The sequence below is a fragment of the Camelus ferus genome, chromosome 10 (genome assembly GCF_009834535.1).
Source record: "Camelus ferus isolate YT-003-E chromosome 10, BCGSAC_Cfer_1.0, whole genome shotgun sequence".
Classification (NCBI taxonomy): domain Eukaryota; kingdom Metazoa; phylum Chordata; class Mammalia; order Artiodactyla; family Camelidae; genus Camelus; species Camelus ferus.
The window spans coordinates 58,087,681-58,108,152 of record NC_045705.1 but is presented as its reverse complement, the minus strand read 5'-3'; the positions used below and the strand labels follow the sequence as shown (position 1 = coordinate 58,108,152).

The 20,472-nt window shown below is 33.8% G+C and overlaps 1 protein-coding gene across 2 annotated transcripts in view; it reads left to right on the top strand.

Moving 5' to 3' along the window:
• The window catches only part of FCHSD2 (FCH and double SH3 domains 2), a 194,330-nt gene that overhangs the window by 45,764 nt on the left and 128,094 nt on the right, over nucleotides 1–20,472 (top strand). For both annotated transcript variants that reach the window (XM_006181609.3, XM_032489304.1), the window contains exon 4: nucleotides 18,212–18,288. In XM_006181609.3, the coding sequence (XP_006181671.1) occupies nucleotides 18,212–18,288 (77 nt within the window). The remainder of the gene's footprint in view (nucleotides 1–18,211; nucleotides 18,289–20,472) is intronic.

Genomic DNA, 20,472 nt, shown 5'->3' with positions numbered 1-20,472 from the left:
TTGTAAGCCTTCAGCAGTCTCCAGAGTCCCAAAATAGTTACAGCAGATTCTGCCAGAGCAATTGTTGAAAAGGTGGAGAGACAGATTTTTGTACTTTCTAATACACCATCTTCCTAGAATCCTCCTCACATTGCTTTCTTTTTAACCTGGAGTCTAATATATTTCTAACTGATCATAGCTTTGCTTTCTGGTCCAGGGAGATGGTTACCTCATTTTGATGCCAATCTTTGTCTTACTGGTTTTCTCTTTCAATTTTTAAATTTCTCATTTGTATATATTTTGAGTAGGGTGAGCGAACATTGCATCAAAGCATGAATTTATTGTATGATCTTTGCATAAAGTCTTTTTTAGATAGTATTTATGGCTCCCTTTGGCTCTGATTGAGTTTCCAAGGTGGTTTCTGCTCATGAGTCTCTGCACTGGTAAGCCATGACTCTGCATTTGTCTGTCTATCTCTGCATTCTTGGGAGCAGCAGTTTGCTCTGTGTCTTCCCCTTCCTTCCATAAGAAAGGATCCAGGAAAAGTTGTTGATTTTTCAGTCTCTTCAGCTTTTTCCTTGATGTCAGGACAGAGTGGATGACTTATAAGCTCCTTATATGCAGAACCGGAAACTGGAAGCCCCACCCAAGGATCAGTGATTGCCTTTTTCTTGTCATATCCCTTGGTGAACTGTATATATGGATTAGCTTCTAACATTTATCCTTTGCACTTTCAATGTCATGAAATATCTCTGAGAGTTCCTGTAATGTGAATTTTCTTTGCCAGCAGCATTCATCTGGGATAAATCCATTCTTTTCATCACACTCACTTTCTTCATTTTATGTCAGTGTGTTCCCCTTCACTCTCTGACTGCATATCTAGAGTCTCTAAAATGGCAGCAGTATCAACATTTCCACAGTCAACTATTTCTTCTGTAATTATTTATATCTGGTTAGAATTTCACTTCCAGCATTATCACTTTTTGGTTCTTTGCTGCACTTTGATCTTTGTTAGCTAATTCCTTCTTTTGACTATACATTTTTATAAGCTGTCATGTGGGTTTATCACTGTAAGTCAAAGAGGCAACATAGTTACATTTTTACTGTTTGTGTGTAAACTGAATGACAGATGCACAATGATCAATCACTGACAGACTTTCAAAGACGATGTCATTGGTCACTGATCATGATATGCATCTGTTACTTGCAGTGATTTGTCATCCAAAGAGCTAGCAGTGAATCCTGTTACTTTATATAGTTACTCACATTTAATATACCATGGTAACTGAAATTGAAACTGTGTTGTTGGGGGAGTGGTGATTTAACTAAACTGTAGTAACAGAAATTTATGTGTGTTGAAACTACGTAGAGTGAGGACTACCTGTGACATTTGATTTCTTTTTCTGGCTTTATCACACAGTAAAGGGCTTCCAATACAGTGTTGAAGGAAAGTGGTAATTGCAGCATCCTTATTTTGTTCCTGGTCTCAAAAGATCTTTTAGTCTTTCATCATTAAGTATAATGCTTGCTGTTAATTTTTTATATGCCCGTTTATGGTTGTTGTGAATGGATGTTGGATTTCATCAGTTGCTTTATCTATTGAGGTGATTATATGATTTTTAACTTTTAATTGGTGGCAAATACTATTAATTTTTCTAATGCTAATCCAAGTTTGCATTCTTGGGATAAAACTCACTTAGGCTTGATGTTTTAGCTTTTTTATATATTGTTGGATTCCATTTGTTAATATGTGTTTATGAGTGAAATTTACTATAATTTTCTTTCTCAAATTTTGATATTAAAACTTCATAAAGTGAATTGAAGAATGTTCCCCTCTTTCCTTTTCTTGAAGAATGTCTCTAAGACTGGAATTATTTCTTTCTCCATTATTAGGAAATTCTTTTTGGTGAAGCCTTGTGGGGCCTGGGACTTTTTTTGTGGGAAGATTTTTAATTACTTATTTATTTTTTTAAATGACTGAATCTCTCCCTTTTTTTCTCATATAAATTTTGGTAAAGTAACATTTTTTCCCTATGAATTTGTTTATTCTGTCTGATATTCAAATTTATTGACATATTTACCCATAAAAACTTGGAATTTTCCTTTTATTACATGCAACTTTGGTAATGATTTTGTTTTCATTCCTAATTTTTATTATTTATGCCTCATTTTTCTTTTTCTTGAACAGTATCACCGGAGGTTTGTCAGTTTTATTGGGCTCTTCAGGGAATTAACTTCTGGCTCTGTTGTTCTTCTCCATTGTATGTTTTTTATTGATTCACTTTTGATTTTACCTTTTATTTCTTTCCTCTGTTTTCTTTGGCATTACTCAGCTGTTCTTTTTCTAACCTCTTGAAGGATGGAGAAATGCTTGAATTGTAGATTCTCAGGCTTTCTTCTTTTTGAACATAAGGATATGTTTCTAAATATTGCATTGACAGCATCCTATAGGTTTTATTAAGTAGTGTTTACTTGTTATTCAGTTAAAGATATTTTCTGATTTTATTATTTTTCCTCGGACCAATTGGTTATTCAAAAGTGTGTTTATTTTTTTAAACATTATGCTTTACTAAAATATGTATACACTAAAATATGCACAATCATTAGTGTGATTTTGACGTAGCTTTAGTCAACTACTACCCAGATGAAGTACTAGAACATTTTATCACTCTAGAAGCCTCTTGTTGCTCATTCTTGTCACTAACCCCTCCCAAAAGGTAATTATTAACTTGGCTTCAAAGGCTAGGTTTGTCTTGCCTGGTTTTGGACTTATTTAAATGGAATTGTACAGTAAATACTCTTTAGTCTGTGTTCTTTTGGTCAACATTATATGTGTAAGATTCTTACATGTTAAGCGTTGTAAGTAAATTTCACTTATTCTCATTGCTGAAACATATCCCATTATATAAATGACCTCATTTTATTTATCTGTTCTGTTGATAGACCCTTGGTTTTTTTCTAGTTTTTGACAATTATGAAAAGTGTTGCTTTGAACATTTCCATAGATGAAAATTTGTATACATTTATGCTGGGTATATACCTAGGAAAGGAATTACTGGATCATAGGGTATACATCTCTTTATCATTAGTAGATATGGCCAAACAGTTTTTCAGAGTTGTTGTCCAGTTTGCACTACTAGCAATAGCATATGGGCATTCCAGTTGCTCCATATCTTTGCCAACTCTTGATATTTTTAGTCTTTTTAATTTTAACCATTCTGGTTATTAATTAATCTGTGCAAATTATGGAGGGAACCTGTACTCAGGGTTTTCCTTTGTGTAGGCATGTGCCCAGCATGGTTACTGTTTACTGTTTAGCCCCTTGGTTTATTTCATGCTACTCTTATAACTAGCCTGTTAGTTTGAAATATATTTTCCTGATCTGATTATTATGTATTGTTACTGACATCTGGAAGAATATTTTTTCAGTTGAGGCATGTTTATTAAGCCCCTGCTGTACACCCTGAGGTGCCACTGTCAGAACAACACTGGAAAATTTATACCATGAGTCTGAGAGAATAATAGATTAGGTATAGGTCCTCAGCAATCAAGAGAAATATTTTCCAAATTTTTTTAATTGTCTACCCAGACTAACACATTATGCATATTGTAAACATGCACAAAATTGAAAATAAAAAGATAAGTTAAATAAATAATATTTTAAAATATCTTGATAATTATTATGGCTTCATATTACCATAAAATGTAACAGGTATAGTATACACTTTAGGCAAGACTGTGGCGAAGAACAAACCTAAAATCTCAGTGGATTATAATAGCAAAGGTTTATATTTTGCTTACTTTATAAATCTGTTGAGTGTTAGCAATAGCTCACCCCCACATTGCTTGTCATAGCTTCACTCTGGGGCTCAGTCTGATGAAGTGACCTCTATCTGGAGTATTCGTAAATGGAAAAGAGGGTATAGCAAACCATGTCCTAATTCTTAAAGCTTCTGCTTGGAAGAAGTGTAATATATCATTTCTACTCACATTTCATCAGCCAGAGCAGTAGCATGGCCAAATCTGATGTCACTGGTATGGGAAAGTATAGTGCTTTCTTAGAGAGGGGCAGGAGGAACCCCTCCCAATATATATTTGTTTAATAACAGCCTTATTGAGATATAATTCACATACTACACAGTTCACCCTTTTAAAGTGTACAGTTCAGAGGTGTTTGGTATATTCACAGAGTTGTGCAACCATTACCACAGGCAATTTCTGGAACATTTTTACTACCTTAAAAAGAAGCCCTGTACTCATTAGCAGTCACTCCTTGTTTCCCCAGCAGCCTCCCCAGCCCTGGGCAACCACCAATTTATTTTCTGTTTTTTATGGATTTGCCTATTCCAGACATTTCATTTAAATGGAATCTTATAATATGTAGTCTTTTGTGACTGCCTTCTTTTACCTAGCATACTGTTTTCAAGGTTCATCCATTTTGTACATGTATCCATACTTCATTCCTTTTTATTACTAAATAATAACCCATTGAATGGATATAGCTATGATGTATCACATTTTATTTATTCATTGGTTGAAGGCATTTGGATTGTTTTCATTTTGGGGCTATCATGAATAATGCTGCTATGAACATTCATGTACAAGTTTTTAGGTGAAATATGTTTTCAGTTCTCTTGAGTATGCAGTTAGGAATGGAATTCCTGGGTCATTTAGTAACTCTGTGTTTAACATTTTTAGGAACTGCCAGACTGCCAGACTGCCAGACTGTTTCCAAATGGTACAAAATGGCTGTACCATTTTCACTAACACTTGGTGTTAACTGCCTTTTTCTTTTTTAAACTTTAGCCATCCTAGTAGAGTGGTAGGGAATGTTTTTGAGCAGTAAATAGAGTCTACCACACTCAGTTTTTGTCTACTCTATACCTACATCAGAGTATATTCAAAACATCTTTAAAGAGTTAAATATTTCTCTCACTAGAATGTTTGTTCCTTGAGAGGAGGAACTGTGACTTATCTATTTGAATTCAGAGTCAAGGAATTAATGAATGAGTGAATGAATGAATGAATATGTTAAAGTAAGGATATGATACATGCTCTAAAGAGACATAATCAAAGTACTTTGTGAGAGTTTATCAGAAGAAAACTGGATCACTTCAAAACTGGAGCTAAATCATTTTAAAAAGAGTTTTGAATGTTACTTTCATGGACATGTGACATTTATATTAAATCTCACATCAGTAACACTGTTGAAGTTAAAGAAGTTATCTACTTATGGTTGGTTTAATCCTAAGAGTACGTGTATTTTCTTTTAATTGAAATATAATTGATTTATAATATTGTGTTAGTTTCAGGTGTACAGCATAGTGATTCAGTATTATTGCAGATTATATTCCATTATAAGTTATTACAAGGTAATGGGTGTAATTCCCTGTGCTATGCAGTATATCCTTGTTGCTTATCTATTTTACATATAGTAGTCTGTATCTGTTAATCCCATACTTCTAATTTGTCCCTCCCTCCATATATTCTTAAACATTTAAAATTTTGTAATGTCTCATTTTAAAATATCTGACATCTATGAATAATATCATAATCTGATTCTAAGCATTTTGTGAAAAATCTTCCGCTAAGTAAATTTAGGGTGGAAGGACTTGGTCACATTTTCTAGCATAACATGAGTTCTAGAAAATTGTTGAGTTCTATGTAGATAGACAAAATAGTAGCATCTTCTTGTGCTCTTTACTAAATAAAACAGGTGATGTCACTTTGTCATACAGAAGAGGGAATTGAGGAGTGAGTAGGGCAAGAGAGGTAAGAAAAAGAAAAAATATTTTTGAATCCTGTAGAATAAAAAATTAAACAGCAATAATATTTGAAATAACTTTAATTTCAGAGAAAATTGTAAAATCTGGTTTCAGAGCAGGTAACTTTGAAATTGCCATTTAGAAATGAAGGAATCTGGTGACTTTATTTAAAATAAAAAACAACCCCCCCAAATTTTAATAACATAGCATTAATTAAATGCTAGGGAACAATGTTTCTTTGACACTGTTGTCCTTCAAATCTGATGGATTTCTATCTTCAGCCTGTTTCATTATGCCTCTAGATGAAAAAGAAAAATGCTTTATGATATTGCAATAAGAATGGTTCTTATTCCAGCTTTGCTAAACAATATTTATCTCATGCCTATAAGGTGCAGTAGTCAAAAGTTAATACATTTCTGTATATATATATTTTTTAACAAGGGAAGGTATAGCCAACTGAAGAGACTTAGTATTGATAAGAAGGCAGAGCTACTCAGCCAAGAAAGCTTGGGGAAGAGGATAGAGTAAGCTGTGTATGCTACTTGAGAAATACACATCAAACACAAACACACACATACACAACCTTCCTGATTACCCTCCCCGCCCCACACACATGCATATAGTATGTAGCCTTTTCAGGGTGGCTTCTTTCACTTAGTAATATGCACTTAAGGTTCTTCTGTGTCTTTTCATGATGTATGTTTTTATATCTCACATGTTCTGTAGTGGTGCCCTTAATGAAAGCACTATGCCTCTAGGAAAAAAAAAATTTGCTTGTTTTTCCACATGACTGCGGAACAATGATAGCTTCTACTAGGAGCCCTTCTCCTCTTCCTGGGAAAATAGCCGGTTGGCTGGCATTTGCATAATCGTCTTTAGGGCTATTGTGGGTGGGTTTGGGCTGCTGACACAGAGCTGCAGACTGGCCACCTGTCCAGAACAAATGAACTCCGTCTTTGTGCAACATTATTATCTGTTTCTTCATAGAGTTATTTCTGAGTAATGAATAATTTTATTAACATATTATGAAACTATTATTTAGGAAATGTTTGTGTTCAACTTAAATCTTCCATTTTGGGAAGAGAGAGATTTCCTGCCTCTTCTGCTGGCACAGCTATATATTTCCATGTCCCCTCTGGCATAGTTTTGTAACTGCTTTTGTGAAATTATCCTCATGAATATTAATTAGGGATGTGAGAATTTAAAAAGAAACTTCAAAATGATTTGTATTCATCCTGTAAATTATAAATTAAGTTTTGTCTGATGTTTTCTAGGAGTCCATTTCACTTATGTAGAATAATCAATCATTTAAAGTCAGCAAAAGAAGAAGAAATATCTAAGACTTTGAAATGCTAACCAGTCCTGCTTCATTCATTTTCCTTAATAATTAACTGCATGACTCATTTAGGAAATTTTTGTCCTCATAATGTATACACTGCTATGTTGACTAATCTTATTAATCATCTATATTCAACCTGTGATGAGATATTTTTGTTTTTCTTTTTTCTAAACTTATGTGTAACATAATGTTGATATTTCTTGTACATAATGACCCACTGAATTGAATTTTCATGTTAGAATTAACTTATAATTGATTGACCCTATAATAGTACTGTATAAGAAAAGTCTCAACATCAAATAAGTGGTCAGTGAGTTGGTAAGTATTTGAAAAATTACTTGCCAGAGTTATTTCAGGGCAAAATTTATGTGGTTGTGACAATAATCACTTTCTTATTTCTCAGTAAATATTTATTGAATGAATGAAAGATTGAATATTGCTACGAGACCTTTACTGGGTACCTATAGTATACGTATCAGGTACTTTTCATGTGCTGTTTCAATTTGATTATTGCAACAATCTATTTTTTGAGGTAGATAGTATTTTTATTTTTTAATAGACTTTAATTTTTAGTGGTTTCAGGTTTGCAGTAATTTTGAGCAGAAAGTACAGGGTTCCGGTATATCCTCTGCCCCTACACATGCACAGCCTCCCTGCCAATATCAACATCCCACACCAGAGTGGTACGTTTATTATGACCAATGAACCTCCACTGACACCCAAAGTCCATAGGCTTAACTCATTGTTTTGTACATTCTATGGATTTTGACAGATGTATAATGACATGTATCCAGCATCATAGTATCATACAGAATAGTTTCAGTGCCCTAAAAATCTTCTGTGCTCCACCTGTTTTCCCTTCCTTCACCCCATCCCCTAGAAACCAGTGATCTTTTTACTGTCTCCGTGGTTTTCCCTTTTCCAGAATGTCATATAATTGGAAACATAGTATGTAACCTTTCAGATTGGCCTCATTCCCATGGAAATACCCATTTAAGGTTCCTCCAGGTCTTTTCTTGACTTGTTTTTTAAAGGGCTGAGTAACATTCCATTGTCTGATGTGCTTCAGTTTGTTATCCATTTACCTACTGAAGTATGTAGTCATTTACCTAGTTTTACTGATTATGAGACTGAAGATGAGATCAAGTAACTTGCCCAAGTTCCCATGTATACATGTGAAGTTTGAGACCAAAACCTGTGAACTAAATGAGATCTCTAGAATAGGTTGTTTACAAGATTGGTAGTGTACTAGATGGTTATATACAGACTGAGGGGTTTTTAACAGCACTCCCACTATTTGTTCACCTTTGTGCCCTACAGTGTAAACAGTTTTCATCTAAGTGGATTTACTGATGATATTTTCTAATTTAAATTAAACTATCTCACAAAACTATACACATTGAGCTTTAAAATGTCACTGGGAATAATGTGAAAACTCACTGAAAATAATTCTAATAACATAAGCAAACACCAAGAAAAGAGTAGCAGAAATGACACTTCTATTAAAACTGTTCATCAGCTTAATTATAATGTAAAAATGATGAGAGCCCAAATGGACCTGGAAAAAGTAAGCCAAAAATAACTTGTAATTACCTGGGAGACTATTTAATAATGGATTTATAACCACTTTCAAGAGGAGCTTTAAACGTGTAACTGTCTTGAAATATTAGTAATTGGTATATGATGTATGAATCTAATAAATTGGAAAGACATTAAAAAAGTTAATTATTGCATATTTATCTCACCCCTTTAAAGTTGCATTTTTGTTATGTCTTATAATCTATATAACATATAAATAAAAATTATCTGGTTGTGATTTAAAACTATATATATGTATATATACACACACATACACATTTTTTTTAACTGATGGATTGTGCAATCAGAAAAGTTCAGGGGTCTCTACTCTACATTGTATTAGTACATTTTGAAAGGTCTCATGCTGATTAAAAAATTAAAGTATTTCAATTTTGTAACCCTCCTCTCCTTTTAAGTTTATCTGAATACTAGTTACCTTCCCTTCTTTGTTTGAAAGAGTGTTCATCTTTCTAACCAATCTTTCATCTGTTTCATCTTGACCCTAACTCTTGCCCGCTATGTTGACCTTATTTTTATAACTGTTATCCATTGTCTCTTGGTTTTCAGTCCCTCTTTTTAACACTGGCTACTTCTCTCTGCCTATGTTTTTCTTCCATTTTTAAATTAAAATCTCTCCTTTAACATACCACTTATCAACCTTCTGCCTTCCTTTTATATATATTTTTTCCATTTGAAGATCTATATTCATTGAGCTTTTTGAGAACTGAAACCACATGAGAATCAGCTCTATTCTTTCCAGTGTCCAGTACAGTATGACATGGAGTAAATCTTTTCTAAATAATTATTGATTGAATAATGAACTTTTATCTCGTAAGTATAGCATAGTACTTGACGCGAAGGCATAGTCCTTGCTCTGTAGAAAGTTAGGCTCTGTTAGGGAACTAAGAGGAGTCTGGAGATGAAGTCTAAGCTAATGGATTGCTTCCCTTTAGTAAGCGAGTCTTGAACTAGACTTTGAGAGAAGGATAAGATTTGGAATAGAAGGGTATTACAACTTGAAAGTGATTGTAGCTAAAAACAAGCAGAGTTTCTGGAATTATTGTGGAGACTTAGGTAATATTGGAGAGAAGTAAAGGGGAATGCTTGGGATATACTGCGTTGATACCACTGATAGAAGGCTGTAAATACTGGCTAGGTAGGGGTCATTAGAGAATCCAGCCCCCCCCCCCCATATATTTTTGTCCTGGAAAAAGAACACTGAAGTGGGAGTCATGTTGTGATTTATATTGTGCATTGGCCCTGTTACTTAGTGAGAGATCTTGACTAAGTACCTAGTCTTCATCTGAGAAGGTTCAACTAGGTAAATCTCGATGACGGATTCTCAGTCTTTTAGGATCAGTTATCAAAATTTCTTAGTATTGTATTTACTATTTTAGCTAGAAAACTATTTTTGCATGTAGCAGATGTGGAAAAAGCTCAACTTGCTGATTCTTTTTGTTAGAATAATCCCTGTTTTGGGCATGGCTATTTCATATAAAAATAACATAAATTAATTTTCCTACTCTTCAGTGTCAGGGACTGGAAGAAGAAGGATATAGTCTGAATATCCTAGAGAACTGCCCTCTTCTTTTCATAAAGTCATCCAGTGTTTTGAGAGTAAGCCGTGTGTGTAACAAGTTTGTTAGCTTTTGTAGAATTACAAGTAAATTTAGGACTTTTATATTCAGAACCTAAGATCTAATTGACAAAGTAAGACAGGTATACATAAAAAGTTACAAAGTGTATACTGTTACTAGGGTTTTATCCAATTCATATGATTAATTGCCATCAGCCTGCCATAATCAGTAAGGGCCCCAACTTTGTGGAAAAACATGAGAATTGAGATTGGAGTATCTAGAGAAGGTAGGAATATTGAGTGGATATAGAGAAGGGATATTTTTAAATCAATGGAAGCCTGCAATCAAAAATGCAAAGGTGAAAAATAATTGTGAATGAACACAATATGCCTGGACTCTAACTTCTAATAGGGTAGAAATGCACACAGTAATTATGATTGCCATTTATCAGGCACTTCTGTATTCCAGGCATTGGTCTAATCATTAGGTTTAGGGTTCCATCATTATGCCCATTTTACAGAGAAAGCTAAAGCTCAGAGTGGTTAATAGTGCACTTAAGTGTCCTAATTTGTAAATGGTAGAGTGGGGCTTTGAACTCAGATTTGTTTGACTCCAAAGATCCTGTGTAACCTGGTATAATATTGTACTAGAATAAAGGCTGTGAAGCCTTCTTGCTTCTTTTGGCTTTTTCTGTTTCCTATACTTTCTTTATTGTTTCCTACCTTTGGCACATTTCAAAATTATGTTGGCTCTAACACTTTATTACTTTGGATTGTGTTATTTTGTGCCTTTCTAAATCTGCTCAATATTCAGCTCTGCTGGGAAGCTTGGAAATCAAAAGACCCATGTTTTATTACCAGTTCTGCTGCTGGTTCCCTTCAAGTACTGGCCAAGCTAGTCTGCTCTTAGTCATTAGTTTCATGAGCCTTCTCCTCCTCTTCTCCTTCTTTCTCCTTCCCTTCTCTTAGAGGAGGGAAGGGGAGGAAGAGAGCGGAGATGGAGAAGGCCGTTCGAGGAGAGGGCGATCCTCTCCCCTCTCCTCTCTCTTCTTCTCCTCTCCCCTTACGGAAAAAGAAACGAAATCCCCCTGTCCCCCTCTCCTCCTCCCCTCCTTCTCCTCTTCTCCTTTCTTCTCCTTATTTTCTTCTTCTTCTTTTCTCCTCCTTCCTCCTCCTTTCTCCTCCTTCCTCCTCCTTTCTCCTCCTTCCTCCTTTCTCCTTCCTCCTCCTTTCTCCTTCCTCCCCCTCCTCCTTTCTCCTTCCTCCTCCTCCTTCCTCCTCCTTTCTCCTTCTCCTTCTTCTTCTTTTGTAAGTTTCTTCTTAAAAGTCAAAAGTTTGTTTCAATATTTTACCATTCTCATTTTAGTAGTAACAACATTAATAAGAACCTGAACATTTCAGCAGTGTTCAGTACTTAAAATAGCATCTGGCATGTGGTAGTGAATGCTCAGTAAAGATTTGTTTAATGAATGTAGGCATTGAGCACATAATGTATGGCAGGCATTGGCCCCAGTGCTTTGTAAGCACTGACTCATTTACTTATATCAGCATCAGTTTGAAGTAGGTACTATTACTGCCTTTATTTTTGAGATAAGGAAATGGCAAGGCAAAGACAAGCTGTATAACTTGCCAAGATCCAGGAATTAAACTCAAGCTTGTGTGTCTGTTCTCTTAACCAATGTACTAATGAGTCTCATTACTGGTTGCACATCAGAATCACCTCTGAAGCTTGTTAAGCTATCAATATCTTAGCCCCACCTCTAGAGTCTCTGATTCAACATGTTGCATTTATTTTGTAGTACTTTAGCTGCCCTGTGGAGTGACCTGTTTAAATTTGCTTAAAAATTCTGGTGGCACTTTGCACCAGAGGATTTTCAGTTATCTTATTGATTGACAGATTGGCAGGCAGTCTTGGTTGTTTTGATTTTGTGTCCTTCTGTAGTTTACTCTCTTTTGCTATTCAGAGGTTCTGTGTCACAATTTACTTGATGTTCAGTGAATGAAATACTCTGAGTCTGAGTACTGCCTTTGCTGTGTATTAGTTCTGTGTATCCAAACTAACACTCTTTGGTGGGTTTCCCCCCTCCAGTTAAAAAGTAGCATATTTTGTGTGACTGTGAGGTTAAATATGATGAACAAAGCTTACGATACAGAATCATTTGATAATGTTAGTTATTTCCAGAAATTTTATTTATCATGTAACCATTACACATAGAAATAATGGAAACTTATGAAACAATTTTAGTATTAATAACATGTATATGGCATTTTTCTGAGTTGCTTTTTTCCTTTAACGTTTTCTTTAACTTCAGCAATATATGGTATATAGGATCAAAAGAGTTCAAGCTTACTTTGGTTGACTTTGTCTTTACTGAGTTGCTAAATTTGCGGAGGCTTGGGATCTGTTCTAATGATATGGTTCCTAACTTGAGATATTTTCATGGTTGTGGGAACTTTGATCTTTATTTTATTATTACAAGCTCATCCTCTGATACTTGATTTTAACATTAGTAACAGTTTCTGGTGAGAAGTCATTTATGTTGTGCATTTAGCTGGAAATTGCTTCAATGGGGATGAGTTATGTTTGTATCCTTGCATGCTCCCAGAATTGAATTAGACTGTCTAGCTTCATGTTTTAAAGTAGGTATAATAATGCTTAGTCTTAAAAGAGTTTTTAAAAACTCAACTTTAACAAAACTGTATAAATGTAGTTAAAGAAAACTTTAGAAGGAAGAAAACAACTTTTTTTTTTTTTTTTTTTTTTTTTTTTACAAAAAAGCTTTCTGGAATTTTGATTTGGACTGCAATGAATGTATAGATGAAATTGGGAACAACTGACATCTTAACAGTGTGAACTCTTCTATTCCTTTAACATGAAATACCTCTCCATTTATTTAGATCTTCTTCAATTTTTTCTATCAGTGTTTTAAACTTTTTCACATAGTTTTTACATGTTCTGTTAGATTTATACCTGAGTACTTCATTTTCCCACCTATTATAATTTTTTTTTAATTTCAAATTTTGATTGTTCATTACAGGTGCATAGGAGAACAATTGAGTTTTGTATGTTGACCTCATATCTTGCTTGCAGCCTTGCTAGTTAAACTCAATTCAATTATTAGTTGTAGAAGGATTTTTTTTTGTAGACTCTTTGGGGTTTTCTACATAACTAGTCATGCTTCTGTGAATAAAAGTAGTTTTATTTCTTCCTGTCCAATCTGTATGCCTTCTGTTTCTTTTTCTTGCCTTACTGTACTCGGTGGGACTACCAGTAGTGTCAAAAAATGACTGGTAAGAGAGGACATCCTTGCCTTATTCCCGATTTTAGGGGCAAAGCTTTCACTTTCCATTAGAAGTATGTTAACTGTAGGCTTTTTGTATATACCCTTTGTTCAGTTAAGGATTTTTTTTCTGCTTCTAGTTTCTTGAGAGTTTTTATCATGAATCTGTGTTAAATTTCACCTATTTTTTATTCTGTTTAGTCCTCAAATCAAATAGATCAATAAAAATTTCATTAGAACTTGGTTGTTCTTACATAATTAAGTTTAAACAATATTAATCTTTATTTTTGATAAAAAGGCTAAAATATGTAAATATATGTTTAATATATAACATGGGATTAATGCCTCATTTCCTCATGAAATGAATAGAAAAGTAAAGGTAATTTATTATGTAATTTAAAATAATCTATTGATTAATTTTTTAATTTAACTTCAATTATGTACCACACAAAACAATGAGAAGTATTTCATAACTTTTCTTAAGGGTGGGGGTGGATTCTCTATTAATTTAAGAATAGTAAAGACATTGTATAATTTATAATCATTGTATAATTTACATCAGTTTGAGAAGTATCCAATTTATGCAGTGAACTTGTTAATTTTAAAAAGTCATTTGCATACTGTTTGGAATTTCATGACGAAAAGGTATACTATATGAATAACATGGTTTCCTATCATTTTGAAGTCTCATCTGAGGTCAGATCCTTAGTGAAATCTAAATACTAGTTTTTCTGTATGTTGGGGAGAAGAAATGGATACAGAATAACCTGTGAGAGCCATGGAGCACACTCCTGCTCTGCTTTCTGTGGTAAATGGGCAGAAGGTTAAGCTATCAGTCCATTTCCCAATGTCTGCTGAACAGGGACTTTCTTTGTATTGCTTTACTTGTTAGAGCAATATAGCAAGTGTTATTGAGAGGTGAAACAAAGCAGGTCTTACATCAGACACTGATGGCTTTTTATAAAGTTGAAATGGGATATTATTGGATGTTCCAAACAGTACATTTTTATGAAAACTACTGCTTCAGAGTAGACTGTATTGGAAATCAAATCATCATTATATATCAGTGATACTCAGGTAAATAGAAATGTGTGTGTGTGTGTGTGTGTGTGTGTGTGTGTGTGTGTGTGTGTGTGTAGTGCACCAGTTTTAGAAAGTAATAATGCACTGGGAAGTGATTTTTTTTTTTTAACAACGCACACAAAAATTACCAACCACAGGTTTATCTTCCTTAACTGCTTAGTTGGGGGTAGATTTTATTTTCTATACAAATAAATCTTTTATTCATAAAATACAGCTTTAAGCATAATGTAAAAGATAAACCAGTTAAGGATAGAATACTTTCAGAAGCATGAATGTTATTTAGGGCCTTTCTTAAAATGACCGTGGAGTATTTCTTGAGCATCCATGCAGATTAGATCTTGAACAGCTGCATGGAGCACCCAGAAGTCATGATTCTTTTCTCTGTGAACTAACTTGAATAAAGTCTTTCATCTAAAGATCTCACTGTTTGTCTATTTCATGAATCCCCCATCTCATCCCTGAAGGGCTCCATTCAGTTTAATACAGTTCAACATTGTGGTTTAGAGCTCTGGAAATTGCGGTTGTAACTTAGAATGCATAAAAGATAACAAGTTGAAGTGATTTCAAAAATTTTTAAAGAATTATATAAAATCTACTTTAAAATGATTTTGGGAGCAAAGATTTAGAATGATAACTAGGGGTTCTAATTCAAACTTAACAACTTAACTAGTTATGTGATCTTAAGTAAATTATGTACGTTCTAAGTGTCCAGTTTCTCTGTAGTTATAACAAGGCCTAACAGAATTAAGAAAGAAGCATGTTGAGATGCTTGTTCATTTGTTTTATTTAAATTTATAGTGTGATTCTGCCCTCTTAGTCCTTCTCATAATCTGAGGTTCATATTACATCCCATGTTCTGTATGAAGTGTTCTGCGACCACTTTAGCAGTGATTAAACTGAAATAGTCACTATCATATTATTTGGAAGTAATTTGCAAAGAAAATATCAGATGATCTTTTCCTCCTCTGGGTACTTATATCACAATTTGCCACTTGTTTGGCAGTAACCTACGTGTTGCCTCTCATTTTATGTTGCATCCTTCTTATTCCTATCTACATATTATGAGCTCTTTGAATTCAGAGATCTTGACTTATTTGAAGCTTCACAAAAATTAATATGTAGTGCCTTCTAAGTATGGATTAAACTTTTTTTTCCATTGCTTTGGAGTATTCACACATACGTTCCCTTTCAATCATGGAGAAGGTAAAATTTGACTATAATTTTACTAAGGAACTTATTTATTATATTAAAACTACTTGATCATAATCTTAGCAATCTGGTACTTTTTTTTTCCTTTGAGTGTACAAAAATTAGGAATCAGAGAAATTTTGATCTAAGCATTTGTAACTCAGAATATCAAAAACACAAAAGGAGTTTTGGTATTATACATTAGAAATGGAATAATATAGGTGACATTTATTCATGCAATCAGTGAACATAATTGATACCAACTAAATACTAGGCTCTTAGCTATAGCCTGGAGATGCAGTAATTAAAAAAAAAAGACAAGATCCATACCTGATGGAGCTTATAGTCAGTAAATAGGCAAAATAAATTTAAACCATACTGTAATAATGTATAAGGATTCTGAATAAGTAGGGTGGTGGATGAGAGAGGAGTTTGTTGGAGGGTAAGCTTCTTTGTATACAGTGGTTAGAGAAAGCCTCTTAGAGAAAGATACAAAGTAAGACTTATAGGATAATAGAGTGCCAAGATTATGGTCTCTAAATACCATGGTCTCTAAATACGATTTCTCTCTGAAAGTAATCAGAATTCCTTGGAAAACTAGCTTACTGAAGATCTAGAATAAAAACTATAAAAGAAAAAAAAGGAATTATTAAAGTCTACTGGAGTCATGATATGGGAGCCAACTTGGAGGGACTCTCACTGACCACAGATGTAGCATTTGGAACATCAAAAGAATCGTGACTGCAATAGATTGAAACACATCCATTATTCAAAATATGTGAGTTCATAATGTTACTTTGAAAATTCATTGTTGACTTTTGGACTAAAACCACACAATCAAGTATTTATCTTCCTTTTCCTCTAAGGACTGTACCTTAGGATTCCCAAATAGTTTAGATAGGATAGTTCTTTAAAAAAAAATTCAAGCTGATAAATGCAGAAAGAATGATTAACTATTCTGTTTTAATGAAATGAAACCAAACACCTAGGCAATGAAACTTTTCACATTTTTCTCTATATACTTTTGAATATTTCATGTTAGGAAATTTAAAAATCGATTTAAAGAAAGGGCAGTACGAAAAGCAGATAGGAATGGGAATGGTGGGAAGATATTTCATACAAATAGGGAACAGTATGAAAAAGGTACAGAAGTGAAAAAAGTCCTGTACATAGTCAGGGAAGACTTAATTGTATTCCCCAAAGTATAAGGTGTATTAGTGGAAACATTATGGTTATGCAGTTGTATGTGAGTTTTTAGAATGCACAGGACCTGAAAATAGTGAAATGAAACTATTGCCAAGTTGAAAAGGAAGTTGAGATTCCAAGGTGTTTCTCTATAGTTCTTGCTACCCTTTGGGCTCATTGAAATAATGGTAAACAGAAGTATTCAATGATGGATTTAATTAAGCCAAATTGATTTGGCATTAGACCTTAGTAGAAAGGTACCATGTATACAGTGCCACATTGATTTTACTTGGGCAATCTCTGCTTAAAGTAGACAAACAATTAATGTGATTGTTCTTAATCTCAGCATTTTATTTGCTCTTTTTAAAGTTACATGTATAGAGACAACTATCCCAAAGTTAACATCTTCTGATCCATTACATAGGAACCTGTTATAGTGTCGGGACCACTTATGTTTCCTTCTAAAAGTAGTATGTTCTATATTGAGAGTGAGTAGTTTAACCTCTCTTGCCAGTGAAATAGCCTTTTCTGTTCAAATCCTGATACCCACTGTACCTATTATGGATAAATATTCTGTTTGTCCAGGTTCATGTTATGTGTATAACAAAAGTGAGTTTTTCTTTTGAAACTAATTTTTTCATTTTAAGCTACTTGTGCCACTGTATTACTTAAAAAGAAAAACATTTCAAATTTGCCTTAAAAATTACTAGTGTAGAATAGCATGAAAGTTTGTTCATTAATTTTACAAGCCAGTGTGTATCTTTCTGCTCCAAATTAAATGCGTTGTTGTCTTTCTTGCTGTATGAGTTTGGCTCCTGGGATTCAGAAATGCAATATATGCCGCAGCAGAGGAATGGTGGGAACTTGAAATGTCAAACTGAGTAATGAGATCTCTGTGGAGGTGGACAGCTGGGTTCTCTGTGATATAACAAAGGTAGTTTGTTTTCATGGCTGCTCACATAGTTCGATGAAGTAAAAAGCATTTCAATTTTTTCATCTTTATACTCACCTTTTTTCCTAAAAATGCAGACAAGAAAAGACTGACAGTAATGAAACAAGTTATAGTGCTCTACCATTCATAATTGGTTCTTTATCTCTGAATTAAATTTACATATGAAAAGGTTGGATTATCTAAGTAATGTATTTTAAGGAAAAAGCATCCTTTATGGCACAATACTTACTTTATAATTTGTATTATGTATTTTGTATACATATGTATGTGTATTTTTTTGAACAGGGTATCCAGAAGTTGGCTAGTCAGTATCTGAAGAGAGATTGGCCTGGAATAAAAGCTGATGATCGGAATGATTACAGGTAACTTAATAAGTAGTTCTTGCCCATTTTCTTTAAAACTGGTTTCACTCAGAGCCATGTCACATATAGATAATGTAGACTCTGGTTTTTTTAAAGAAAAATTGCTTCTTTATGGTTTCAGACATAATGTCAAATTATCAATGTTAATGTTCTACAACATATGTAATCTTTATAAAATAGATCATTTTCATGCATCTTTAGCCAAGATTATACTTTGTTTAATTAATTAATACACGCATAAGGAATTTCAAGAAGGTAGATGACAATGAACACAAATTATTTCCTCAGTGACCTATAGATAAAACACATTATTACAACAATACACCAACAAGAGTATAATGGTCTACCATGATCATTGATTCTTTACATCTGAAACAAATTCTAAATTTCAAAAGATAGGATTCTGTGGGCCTCAACTTTTATAATACTTTCTTTTGTAACTTAAAAAAGAAAAAAATCTGAGGATTTTTTTCAGTCCTATCTTACTCTGTTCAGGCTGCTATAACAAAATACCACAGACTGGGTGGCTTATAAATAAGAGAAATTTATGTCTCACAGTTCTTGAGGCTGGAAGTCCGAGACCAAGATATTAGCATGGTGAGTCTTCTGAGTTTGTCTTCTGAGATGCAGACTTTTCAACTTTTGGCTGTGCCCTCACGTGGTAGAAGGGATTTGGAAGTTCTCTGGGGTCTGCTTTATAAGGGCACTATTCTGCCTTCACCAGCCCCAAAGCCTTACCTCCCTATTACCATCACCTTTGGGGAGTTAGGATTTCCGCATATGAATTTGGGAGGAACACAAACATTCAGACCATTGCAAGTCATTTTTATGTAAATGTTTCTCAAAGTTCTCTCAGCTCTCTAGTGACTGACTGTTTTAAGTAATCTTATCTGCATTTCTGTCTTTAAATATTGCCTATAAACTAGTAATGATCTATGTTTTTATTAATTCCTCAGCTTGGGAATGAAAAAGTTAGCTGCCTCTAACTTTGACTCCTTCCCAGATCTCACCTTCTCTCAGGAATATTAAGTAGCTGCTTCTCTGCCTGTGCTCTCTCCCTTTTACAATACCACCAACCATCTGTATGTCTTTGTAAAATAGGCCTACTGTCACCCTTATACTTGAAAATCTCCTATTGTTTCTCCTTGTCAAGAGAATGAAATTAAAAAAATTTTTTTAAAATGATATCCAAAGCCAAGAAGAATCCTGACCCCAAATTACCTTTCTCTCCTCATCTCTGGCTATTTCTCCTTTGAAATTTTGTGCTTGGTTCCCCAACCCTTGGCACCTTAAGCAACATTATACTTTCTGCTTGTTATCAGTCACTATATAAATTAATCTTAGATTATGAATTTAACTTAATCCCACTTTCTAGAGTCTTTTTGAGTTGTGGTTCTATATTCCAGACCTAGGGAAGATCTGTGGTTTTGTTTGTTAATTTTTTTTTTTACCTAAAAAATTATTTTAGGTTCATGTGCAGTTTTTAGAATTAGTACAAAGAGCAATCTTATATTCTTCACCCAGTTCCCCCAGTGGTAATATCTTACATAACTATAGTACAGTATCACAACCAGTAAATTGTTATTGATACAATTGACCAATTTAATTCAGAACTCACTCGTTTTACATGTATTACTTATGTGTATGTAGGTGTATGCATACTAAGTTCTATGATGTTTTATTGCATGTGTAGATTTGTGTGACCACCACCACAGTCAGAATAAATTTATTGGTTTGTTTTCTTTTTTTAAAATTTATTTTTATTGAAGTGTAGTTGATTTACAATATTCTGTTAGTTTTCAGCGTATAACAGAGTGATTCAGTTACGCAGATACTGATACTTTTTCAGATTCTTTTCCGTTATAGGTTATTACAAGATATTGAATATAGCTCTCCTATGCAGTAGGTCATTGTTGTTTATTTATTTTATATATGCTAGTGTTTATATGTTAATCCCAAACTCCTGATTTATCCCTCCCCCTCACCCCTTTCCCCTTTGGTAACCATAATTTGTTTTCTATGTCTGAGAGTCTATTTGTGGCTTGTAAATAAGTTCATTTGTCTCACATTTTTTTTAGATTCCACATGTAAGTGATATCTTATGGTATTTGTCTTTCTCTGTTTGACTTAACTTCACTTAATATAATAATATCTAGGTCTATCCATGTTGCTACTAATGGCATT